Source organism: Macrotis lagotis, chromosome 5, assembly GCF_037893015.1.
Source record: "Macrotis lagotis isolate mMagLag1 chromosome 5, bilby.v1.9.chrom.fasta, whole genome shotgun sequence".
NCBI classification, from domain to species: Eukaryota; Metazoa; Chordata; class Mammalia; order Peramelemorphia; family Peramelidae; genus Macrotis; species Macrotis lagotis.
Window position 1 is genome coordinate 126,752,793 of NC_133662.1, and position 12,406 is coordinate 126,765,198.

General features: G+C 35.5%; 1 protein-coding gene across 8 annotated transcripts in view; it reads right to left on the reverse strand.

Moving 5' to 3' along the window:
• TBC1D32 (TBC1 domain family member 32) overlaps positions 1 to 12,406 on the reverse strand; it is a 243,140-nt gene that overhangs the window by 217,787 nt on the left and 12,947 nt on the right. For 6 of the 8 annotated variants that reach the window (XM_074187466.1, XM_074187468.1, XM_074187465.1 and 3 more), the window contains one exon: positions 3,344 to 3,521. The exons of the other annotated variants lie outside the window; for them this stretch is intronic. In XM_074187466.1, the coding sequence (XP_074043567.1) occupies positions 3,344 to 3,521 (178 nt within the window). The remainder of the gene's footprint in view (positions 1 to 3,343; positions 3,522 to 12,406) is intronic. 8 annotated transcript variants of the gene reach the window in all.

A 12,406-nucleotide genomic window follows, 5' to 3' on the forward strand; every position in this document is an offset into this window, starting at 1 on the left:
CTTAAAAAGCAGACTTACCCAGATTCAAATCATGCCTCTGGCTCTAGCTTTGTAATATTAGGCAAATCACTTAACTTCTCTAGGTCTGTTTTCTTATTTATAAAATGGAGGGATTAGACTAAATGGACTCTGAGGTCCTGCCTATCTCTTAAATCTTAAAATTCATATCTACAAGGATAGAAGATGGGGGTGAGGAAAGGGAGACTGCGCACCTGAGTAACTGAAAGAATTCTACAGAAAAATAGGGAAGTTTAGAGGAAGGATGGATTGGGGGGTAGGGGAGTACCATTTTAGACATGGTGAGTTTTAGGTGACAGCAAACTACCTGAAGGGGAAATAATAGCAAGTAATTGATAAAAAAAAAAAAAAAAAAGGATTGCATTTCAGAAGAAAGATTAATTTTGGTTATATAAATTGGCAGTCATATACATAGAAATAGTAAATGGAATCCATAAATGTTTCTGAGATCACAAGTAGAGAATACAGAGAGAGGAATTTCCTTTTTTTTTCCATTATTAATTCTGTAACACATATTTTCTGCTTCTCTGAGACTTCATCAAACTGCTATGGCACAAAAACAGTTAGGAACCACTTATTTATAACATTGACAGTGAAGCAATTCAGTTTCTCTAGTAGTACTGTCCACTTTTTAATTCATTCAACCAGAATCTCAAATTTAGATTATTTTCCATCATAGCATAGTTCATCACAGAATTACAAAGAACTTAGAAATCATTTAGCAAGGTTGCAACTGGGTTCTTAAGAATTTAATTTAGCTAAGGTCATACAGGTAATATGTAACTGAGTTAGGATTTTAATTCTAGTTCTAATTCAATGCACATTTCACTGAACCAAATATCTAAAAGTTAATTCTTAGCTTTGTTCCTTTTTCAGTATTTGGCCACTATTAGTGCAAAGGGGTTTGGAAGGGTGATTTTGTGTTAGCAATCCATCACCAAATGGCAAATTCAGGCTGGTCCTCAGAAAGCAATCCTAGTCCATCATCTTGGTCATAATCATAGATTATGATAGAATTTGCCAGGACTGAAGTTCTGCTTACATAACTTCAAAAATTCAGGGCCAAGTCCACACAAAGGTAAGACATTAAAGCAGAACTCTCTGGAGATGGGGTCTGTAAATAATAGTGCAAGTGCAAAATTATCATTTTCCTCCTATAAATAAGAACAGATTCAAAAATAACTTGACATTCATATTTGTACCTTGAAAAGATGTTGAGGGTAATATGACAAGGAAAATGGTTCCATTAAATAATTTGTTAATCAACATTTGTTCACTTGTCTAAATATGGTATCTTAGATATTAGTGCTTAAATTCAACATGCTTCAACCAGAACCTTATAAAATACCATATACCTAGGCATTTCTCATGAAGATAACTCAGTGATGATTGTAGATAATATAAAAAGAAGAAAATAATTGACCAGTATAGGCATGCATAATTAATAATTCTTGGATCTAAATGACTTCAGTATTTTGGGGGGCAGGGGGCTGGGGTGGGGGATGGGGCTGGTTCCACCCAGGCTATAGGAACAGTAGCCACTCAAGGACTCAAGAATTGGGGTTTTTAACCTGTGCTATTTCTGATTTGGGATACTTGACCCCCTGCTTCAGCACCTGATGGTCTTCTACTCCTAATGGTTCACTCTGCTGGTGCCAGACTTAGCATAGAGGCTCCCTAGCTTTAAACTAATTTGCATTTCAGCACTGTTAACACAGGAGATTCACCAGCCTCAGTCTACCGGGTAGCAGGGACTTTAAGCATTTGCTGTTACAATCGGCCCCATGAAGGTTTCTCACTGAAATAAAGACTCAAAATATTTTCTGTACCAGCAATAGTACTATTTAAAAATTATTCATAAATAGTATAGTGTATAATGGTTTCCCCAAGGAATCATAGAATCAAATTATTTCACTTCAACATGAGATATTCTCACAACCATGAACTTAAATTATTTCAGAAATGTAACTATGTATTCTCCAACTGTAAATATCTATCACTACCATAATTCATTTGAAAAAAGGAAGCTTTTCAATACTCGTGATATTGCCATCTGACATTTTTATGATTTGCTTAAAAATTTTATAAACTACATAAAAAAGGTGAAGACACTTTTTTCCCTTAATATCATTTATATAGGAAACAACTATAAGGAAAGCTTAAGTATAAACCTGTCTAAAAACACAATCATCACTTTTATCTTCTCAATAAGAACAAATTTAAGAACACTGAAGAATGAAATATCTATGTTGAAAAGGCAGTAAGGATCACAGGACAAACAGACTACCAGTCATTGTCTTCAATCCTATGTAAGCTATCAACCCCAAAAAAAGAATCAACACCTCTCATAAACTGAATAACTTCAATTAAATTCACAAAAGAAGAATAAGCTATAAATCATCAAGTCAAATTTTTGATGAATTAATACCAAAAATACCTCACTTTAGTGTGCTCACTCCCTGTCCCTTGACCAGCAACCTCCATGTCCCTGGCAGGTTTGTGCAGCCCAGCCCAAGCTCATGGACTCTCATTGCTGCAGTGATTGGGTCCAAATACCCTCTGGGCCCCACCATCCTGCAAAATGTGGTCGAACTGCCTAAGTCCATGTGAAGAAATTGAGCAGAATGAAAACCTGCTCCACTTGACTCTGGGCACAGGCTCCAAAGCAGCAAATGAAAAGATTAGTCCTGGCCTTGGAATATCAGGATAGAAATTTCTAGGAATGATATATATAGTAGTCAAACAACTTATAAATATTGAAAAAAGGAGTGTGACTAAAAGAAAGCAAGTTAAAGTCTAATCAGAAAAAGAAACGTAAAAATGTATAACTCACCTTCTCCGTATACAAATAACGTCTCAAAATTCTTTTAAACAATATTTTTGTTTACTAAAAGCAGCTCCTACATTTGCTCTACTGCAGTGAACTCTACAGGGGAAGGGGAGGACAGAAGTGAAAGGGGAAAGAGCCTAGGAATCCTGATTTCATCATACTCTCAGGCTCATTCAATACATAATTTTCCCATTCTCAAACAGAATCTTTCCATTCATCCTCCCTAAACTGTAAGCAATCTTTATCTTGCATTATGAACTCAAGTTTTAAAGTTTAAGACTTCAATTGCAGTCTCTGATATTTTAATTCCAATATAGTTATCTTCTGATCTAAAACATATAGTAGAAGTTCTGTTGTTCTCAGAGTAGCCAGGAGAATTGGGATTTGGGGGTGGCTATAAAAATTTTATTTATAGTTTCTTTTAATTGAAATTTTACTGTCTATATGAAGTTCAACATTTATTTCTTGACACAAATGCAAAACTAAACAACATACCTGATTAAATGAAGAATCACTGTCAGAGCAATTATCTAAGCAATAATTACTGCATTTCTCCTTTACAGTTTTCTTCTGCATCTCCTTATTTTGTGTCTGATCTTCTTCAAATTTGTTGATTAAAGATTCCACCACAACCATCATGACGTTCTTCATAGATTGCATCATTTCTTTGTACCTTTGAAGTCAAGAGTTCCATTACAATTTTTTTTAAAGGGTAGTGGTTCAGGAGGGGATGGAGCTAAGATGACAACAGGAGAAGCAAGAACCTCTCTTAGGTGCTCTCTCTATATTACTTCAAAACTCATAAAATAATGAAGCAAACTAAATTTTCGAGAGACAGAATCCACAGAAAGATTCAGTGAGGTAGTTCTCCAGATCAAGGTAACCTGGAAAATAGTGGAAAGGCTCTAGTCCAAGGAGTTAGAGGGCTGGTGGCCAGAGTGAGGGAATTTAAGCCTCCTGGAAGCTGTCCCAGGGTGACTGGGAGCCATGGATCATGGCAGCAGGGGCAGTTTTCTGACCTATACTCCAGGGAGCACCAAGCATAACTTGGAAGGTCAGCGAGGGTACCTCTGCCAGAGTGACCCATGAAGCCCAGCCCTCAGGGCACTCAGCAAGTAGCTGTGGCTACAGCAGCCCAGATCCAGGAAACGGAAGCAGGCAGAGTCTGTAAGCAGGAGCCCCCAGGCAACTGAGCCTTGAGTGCTTAACCTACCAAAGGTAGGGGTGTGGTGTGGAGAGACACTTCTGAGATTTGTCCTCTGTATCTGGAACAGGACTCTGGGGCTCTGATTACATTCAGATCCTAATAACAGTCTACCCCCCATAGAACAGCAGGGTCCCCCCACCTCAGCCCCGTGGCAGAGGGGTACACTTGTGGTCATTCACAGAGCAGGAGGGAAGACAAAGCTTCACACACTGAGATCCTTGTTGGGGGGGGGGGGTGTCCCAATAATACTCAAAAGCTCAGGAAGCATCCCAAAACTAGGCAGAGGCTGAGGAAATGAGTAAAAAGAGAAAAATGAGGAACACCATTGAGAAATATATTGTCTATGATCCCAAGAAGGATCAAAATACTCAATCTGAAGATGACGAAGTACAAGCTTCTGCATCTAAAGTCCCCAAGAAAAAACATAATTGGGCTCAGTCTATAACAGAGCTGAAAAAGGACTCTGAAAATCAAAAGAGGGAGATAGAAGAAAAATTGTGAAAAGAAATGAGAGAGATGAAGAAAAACATAAAAAAAAAGAAGTCAGCAGCTTAGTCAAAGAGATTAAAAAAAATGTTGAAAAAAAACATGTTAAAAACAATATAGGTCAAATGGATGAAACGATTCAAAAAAGTTACTGAGGAGAAGAATGCTTTCAAAAGCAGAATTAGTCAGATGGAAAAAAAGAGACAAGAAAGCACTCTGAGGAAAACAAATCCTACAGATGTAGAATGAAGCTAAAGGTAGCTGTTGACTTTACAAGAAGTCAAGATGCAATACTTCAAAACCAAAAGAATGAAAAATTAGAAGAAAATGTGAAACATCTCACTGAAAAAAACAACTGATCTGGAAAACACATTCAGGAAAGATAATTTTAAAATTATTGGTATACCTGAAATCATGATCAGGAAAAGAGCCTTTTCATTTTTAAAAAACTCCTACAGGAAAATTGCCCAGATATCCTAGAAGCAGAGGGCAAAATCAAAATTGAGAGAATCCACCAATCTCTTCCAGAAAGAGAACCAAAAAAAAAAAAAAAAGACACAACCCCCAGGAATATTATAGCCAACTTCCACAACTCCCAAGTCAAAAAGAAAATATTACAAGCAGCCAGAAGGACACAATTCAAATATCATGCAGCTGAGGTATCACACAGTCAGGATCACACAGGACTTGGCAGAAACTATATTAAGGACTTGTAGGGCTTGTAATATAATATTATGGAAGGCAAAAGAGCTCAGAATGCAAATGAGAATCAGCTATCCAGAAAAACTGAACATCTTCTTCCAGGGAAAAAGATGGACTTTCAGTGAACCAGGGGAATTTCAAATGTTCCTGTTGAAACAACCAGAGCTGATTAGAAAGTTTGATCTTCAAATACAGGACTCATGGGAAGCATAGAGAGTGGAGAAGAAGGGTAAAATATCAGGGACTTGATGATGATGAACTGCATGTATTCCTGCATAGAAAACTGATACTGGTAATACTCATAAGAAACTTCTCCTTTAATACAGCAAGTTGAAGGAGCTTTTACAGATGAAGCACAAGAGAGAGCTGAATTTGAAGATATAATATATTATAAAAATGGAGTCAATGGCTAAAAGGGAAATGTAATGGGAATAAGAGAAAGGAGAGTTGGAATAGGCTAAGATATTTCATATAAGATTTTTTTATTGCAATGAGTTTTTGCAATGATATGGAAGGGGGGAAGGTGAGGTGGAATGGGGCAACCTTCACTCTCATCAGAGGTGGCTCATAGAGGAAACAACAGATATACTCAATGGGGTATAGACATCAAGAGTAAGAAGGAGAGAAGGGGGACAGGGAGAAGGGGGGAATGTGAGTGATGGAGGAGAGGGTGGACCTTGGGGGAGAGTGGTCAGATATAACATATTTTCTTTTTTTTACTTCTTGCAAGGGGCTGGGATTGGATGACCACAGGGCCAGATGGTTGTTGGACCTTGGGGTGGTATGTGGGCTCAGGGCCTATTGGCCCCAGGGCCAGTAATTAGTCTGCTGGGTCACTCATTTACCCTACAGCACATTTAAGAAGAAAGACAGAATGAAAGGAGAGAGAAAATATACTATATAAGGTAGTGGGGAAGTACAGATGGAGGGAGTTACAACCAGCAATGGCAACAGTGGAAAAATATGGAAGTAGCTTTTGTGATTGACTTATCATAAAGATTGTGATCCACCCATGACAGAGCTGGTGGTGTTGGAACACAGTCCTAAGCACATTTTTTTATTATTTTTATTTTTTTTCTCTTTCCTTTATTGCTCATGAGGGTCTATATTTTGGGGGGGAGGGGGTATTATGTTTATTCTTAAACAAGAATATTTTAATAATGTATAAAAAATCATTGGTACAAAAATGAAAATAAATATTAAAAAAGAGTAGTGGTTCAAATGAAAAACTTTATTTTAAGTATTGTTATTTCACTTAATATAAAGTTGATAAAATGCTTTCAAAATCAAAAATTGCTTGAAGGAATCAGAAAAAATCTAAATTATTTGATTTCTCTGAAAAAGGAAATGGTATTGACAATAATCAAAGTTATATTGTATAATTATCAAGAAATCATAATTGTATATAATCAATCTAGTTTATTTATCTAGCTTCACAGACAGAATAATAAATTTCTTATATTTCTGGCATGGGTACTGCTAAAAGACAACTAAAACTTACTAATGCTTGCTCCCATTGCTCTGTCTGATTTTTCTTTTTGCCCTTTTTCCATTTTGTTCATTCCTCTCTATCAACTCTTCTTTTGCCTTTCCCCTGAATCCTTCTGTCCCAACTATTATTTATATCTTTTAGGAATTCATAATCACAGAGTAACTGGTCTTATGTAAATAATTGATCTAATGTAAACATAAGCAAAGTTGTCAATCAAAGGAGTCAGGTAGAGACCAGATGCTCATTTGTCAAGAATGATATAGAAGGGAGATTAACTGAATAGCCAATAAGGTCCTTTCAATCTCTTAGCCTACAGTAATTAAGATATAAGCTAAGTTTCTTCATTTAGTTGGTGCAGACTTTCAAATCATTCATACTAATAAGGTAAAAGGATGCAAGAAAATCTATATCAAAATGCAGTCATAAAATTTTAAATATGAGAAAAATATTTATTTTAAATAAACATTCTGAAAAATTTAATTATATATACCACAATACATATATATAAGCATGAGTGCTTTGTCAGTCAGTACTCTTCAAAGTCTAAAAGGATCAAAGTTTATCATATACAAAAAAGAAAAGTTATACCTAAGATGCAGGAAGTCTAAATAAGATATATGGAGGATGATGAAATAAGTATTGATAAAATAGCCACAAGAAATTCTTTATGCTCCTGTTTGCCTAAACTGCCTAAGGTTTCACAGGCAGGAAATGAATAACAAAATCCAAAATCAGGAATCTAATTAAGATACAAAGGAAAACTGGATCTAAGAGTCCAGGCAGATCTTAAGGAAGTGAAGAGATAAAATAAACTTGTAATGAAAGTAAAAAAGCAAAAAAAGAGAAACAGCACTTGAAATCCTCAGGCAATCTAAAATCTTCTTTTTAGACCTTTAAATATTTTTCCACACAAAACCTTTAAAATCTGTGCTTCTCACAAGCAATAAAATGGCAATCTGTTTCCCTTTTCTTTTCCTCCTTTTTCTTTTCTGAAGGTAGAGTCAGAAATAAAATAGCCCTAAAGAAGATACTGGGGGGTTGGGAGAGGGTTTAATCCTAAATAAATATGAGTTGCTTGAATCAGAATGCATAAATACCCTTTGGAAATTTAAGACAAAATTATTTTTAAAAATTCAGAAAAAAGAAACAAGATGGATGGGGTCACCATTAAGCACATTGCTTCAAATCCAAAATTAAGAGACAGAGATACAGTACATAGTAAACAAAACCAAAAATGAACAAGATTCACAGTTTTATAGAACTTCCCTAACCATTATGTAGGGTAACCCAAGAAATGAGATATGCAAATAAGTAAATTCTTAATTCAAAGAACTACTGCAAAATAATTTTAAATATGCTTAATAAGAATATGATTTGTAATTTAGAAATGCAAAGTATCATTACTACAAGTGCTATTACTATTATATTGTGCTTGAGTAATTTTTTTTTACAAAATTGGAAGAAATTAATGTGGAAAATAAATAATGCATAGTTCTTCTTTACATGCTTTCATGTATAGATCACAAAACAAATGACATTCATTAAAAAAGTTACCTGATATCTCAGCTGAAGTAATTATCATTATATGTACACTTTCACACATGGATAAAATAAAACAAAAAAGGCTTATTCACAGCTGAATAATTTACTAGCAATCCTGAAAATAACTCTGACATTTTGATTTCACCCTGCAATTTTAGCTATTAAAACCATGAAAAAATTTAACCAATGAAATGTTTTCATTTCATTTGGAATGATACTCTAATATTGCGAGAAATAGACTGCTAGGAAAGGACATTACTTTTTTTTTCCAATATGTCCAAAAAAACTCAGAATAGCCATAGAAGTGAATCTCCTCCACTCAAAAATCCCTTTGATCGATCAATAACTACATGAATTCAATCCTCAAAGATTTGAAAAACCTCAGTCTTGACCACTCCCCATCCTAAAATTCTGAACCCTTAGTTGTCATCATTCAAACCCCCCATACTTTATCCCTCATTTCCTATTACCTTATTCCCAGTTCCCTCAACCAAATCACTACAATTTCCCACTCTCAAACTACCTATTTCTTCTCTCTACGCTCTCTGGAACTCCTCTATTCTCCAGAAGGCAACATATCTGCTTTCCTCTTAAATTATTTCCTATCTCATTTCTTCTATATCTGGATGCTTACTGATCTGGCTCCACCCTAAAGACACAGATTCTCTGGCTTCTCTTTCCAGTCAGCTGTACCTATACTCATTCCCTCAAACCACTGGTTGTGATGGAGGAACTGTAATAGTACTTATTTCCTATTGCTTCCTTCCATGTTTTTCCTCCACCATTATCACTCAATAACAACTTTTCTTTTGAGGTTCATTCAATGAATATATATATACTCCCTCCCCAGTCAAAATCAATGTAGTTGTTTTCTACCAACTGCAGACTATTCCCATCCTTTCCTCAATGAGTTCAGAGTTTCACTCAGTTTTTCTCCCCTCCTCAACTCTTACCTTTATACTAGTGGCCTTCAACATACATAAAATCATTCTCCCTCAACACCCTAATCTCCTTGGTTTACTAATTTCACACAACAAATTACTCTATCATACCATCAACATCACACCAAAAGATAGTCACACTCTTGATGTTGCTATCACCACAAAATGTATCACTTTCATATTCTTGTACTTGGTAATCCCCTTATCTGATCATAAACTATTGTCATTCTCTACCGCCCTCTGCCTTACAATTTCAAACTTTGATCTTTTCCACAGTCAGTGACCTCCAATCCCTGGACCCCTTTAGTTTTTTTCAGGCCATCAACTTTCCAATAATCTTCCTTTCTTCCCCAACTTGAACCTTGATGGAAGTGAATTGGTTCAACTCTAAGCTCCTCTCCTTAATTTATGATATCACCAATTTTTGCCTCACCTTTGGATCACTCTCACCTGTCTTCAATACTATATATATACATATATATGTATATATATGTATACATATATATATATATATATATATATATATATATATATATGTTGCAACTAACAAAGTTCGAGAAAATCAAACATCTGTACTAAATGCACTAGGAAAAAAAATCCCTAAACTAGACTCTCCAAGCTATAAGGCAATCATTTTAGTTCTTTCTAATTAACTCACTATTCCTCTCACCATAGCAGCTCTTCATATCTCCTCCCTCCCTTGGTGCCCACTTCCATACATCATTTTGGCTGAGAATCATACTTTACTGAAAAAGTTGAGGCTATTCACCAAGAGTTCTCTTCTCCACCCTTCATAGCAGCTCACCCAGATGACTCCCAGTACTATCTTTTCCTTCAGTTGTCTTTTTTGTTTTAAAAAACAATAATTGTTTTAAATAAGTCAAGATTCAACTTCTCACTCTGCCAAACCTATCCTCTTTCCCACCTCAAATGAAAACTAAAAACAGAAGAAAAAGAAAATATATTACAAACAAAATATAATCAATCTAAACAAATTTTCACATTAGCAATATCCCCTCCCAAAAAAGTCTTATTCTGCATCCTCAGTCTTTCACTTCTCTTTCAAGAAGTGAGTAGCAAGGGGCAGCCAGGTGGTACAATAGATAGAGCACCAGTCATGGAGTCAGGAAGACCTGAGTTCAAATCCAGCCTCAGACACAAGATGTGTGACCTTGGGCAAGTTACTTAACCCCACTGCCTTGCAAAAGAAAAAAAAGAAGTAAGTAGCATGTTTCATCATTTTTCTTCTGAAATCATGGATGGTGATAATGGTAATAAGAAATCAGCACAATTGCATTTTATACTGCAATTTATTCATCCATTCTCCAATTTATGGTGTTAACCAAGTTTCACTTGAGCCATCTCTAACCTGGGTGTGACAAAGTAAGCCAAAGACAGAGTGTCAGTAAATCAGAAAGTGATTTAGTAATTATTTGCAAGAAAATGATTTGCAACTCATGGGATTATTACTACAATCCCTGGCACTCTATCTTGCTCCTGGGGAGGCTGATATTATAAAGATGATCATAACAAGCAATTTGGGGGCTTACATTATACATATTAATTAAGAAAATCAAAATTCTTGACAATAGGCACCCTCTCAGATTCTGATTCTTTGCCACTGAAAGAGCTATAAAGTTTTATGCAATTTTATAGGGTTTTTTGCTTAGAATTCCACCTTTAAACTTCCTTCCTTCAAATTTCTCCTCCCCTTCTCTTTTATTTTCTTGAGTAAAATGTATTTCTGTATCCAGTTATTATTGTATATTGTTCATTAGTTCAGACTTTTCCTGTGCTGTCCAAATCAGATCCTCCCCACACCCCTTCTTATTTGTATAGATATCTAATTGAACCAACTAATTATGTAAAATATTTTCCCTACTTTTCTTTCCCTTCCCCTCCATCTCTATACAATGAATTCTCCTTAACCTCTTTTTTTTAAATCAAGTCATTCCATAATCTTACTCTCTATACAATTCCTTATGAGAGTTCCAAGGAGACAAAGGAATCATCTCCCCATATTTAAATGTAAGTCATTTATTCTTGTTTAGGCCTTTATCATTTTTGCTGGGTTTTTTCATGCTTCTCTTCATTTCTGTTTTTAAACTTCAAAGTTCTATATCACTTGCTCTGAACTTTTCATCAAAAATATTTCAATGTCCTATTTCATTGAAGGCTGAGTAGAATCATATTTTGCTGGATAAGCTATTCTTGGCTCTAAACTCTTATCTTTTGTCTACTAGAATACCATACTCCAAGTTCTCCACTCCTTTAGGTGGTTTATGCTAAATTTATGATCTTGACTGTAGCAACTCAGTACCTGAATTTTTTTCTGCAATATAAAAATGCTTCTTGCAGTACATTCTATTTTTTTAACCTGAAAACTCTGGATTTTAGTTATGATTTTCCTTGGAGATTTCATTTTGTTTCTTTCAGGAGCTGACCAGTGCTTTATTTCTATTTCTTCTTTGTTTTCTATTTTTAAGAGAACTGGTCACTTTTCTTTTAAAATTTCTTTAAACAGGTTGTCTGAATTTTGTTGTTTTTTTGTTGTGGTTTTTTTTTTGCCATGGCATTCAGATAATCCAGTGATTCTTAATCATTTTTCTCCTTAATCTATTGTCTGGGATTTTTGTTTCCTGCTATGAGATACCTTATACTTTTTTCTATTTTTTTCAGCCTTTTGATTTTGTTTCAATATTTCTTGTTGTATTATGGAGTCACTGGAATTTTTTTGTCTTGAGCTTCCTTGACACCATTATAACTCAATATAGTAAGGTAAATTTCTTTTTCTATTTGCTCATTCTTCCAGCCTACTTCCTGACTTCAGACTTGAGGCTAGGCTGGGCTCTGGTGCACTTCTGAAGGAAAGGTCTGGGAGGTGGTGTCATTGCTCCTTTTTGGCAAAACTGAGTGTTATTTTTTTCCCAGAATAACAGAGACAGGCTACAGAATTGCAAATTTTTAGGGTTCCCAAATTGGTGTGATAAAGGACAAAGTCTAATTGCTGTGCCCACCTCACCCAAGTCTGAGCTGTGTAGGTCCTGAACTGGGTTTGAGTCTTGAGTAAAATGCTGCTGGATTATGTCCCTATCAATCAGCTGGAAAGTTTTACTGGATCTGAATGACAGAACTGCAGGCTCCTGCTTGGTCTGGTTTGGTATTCCTACCCTTCAACAGCCTGAGCC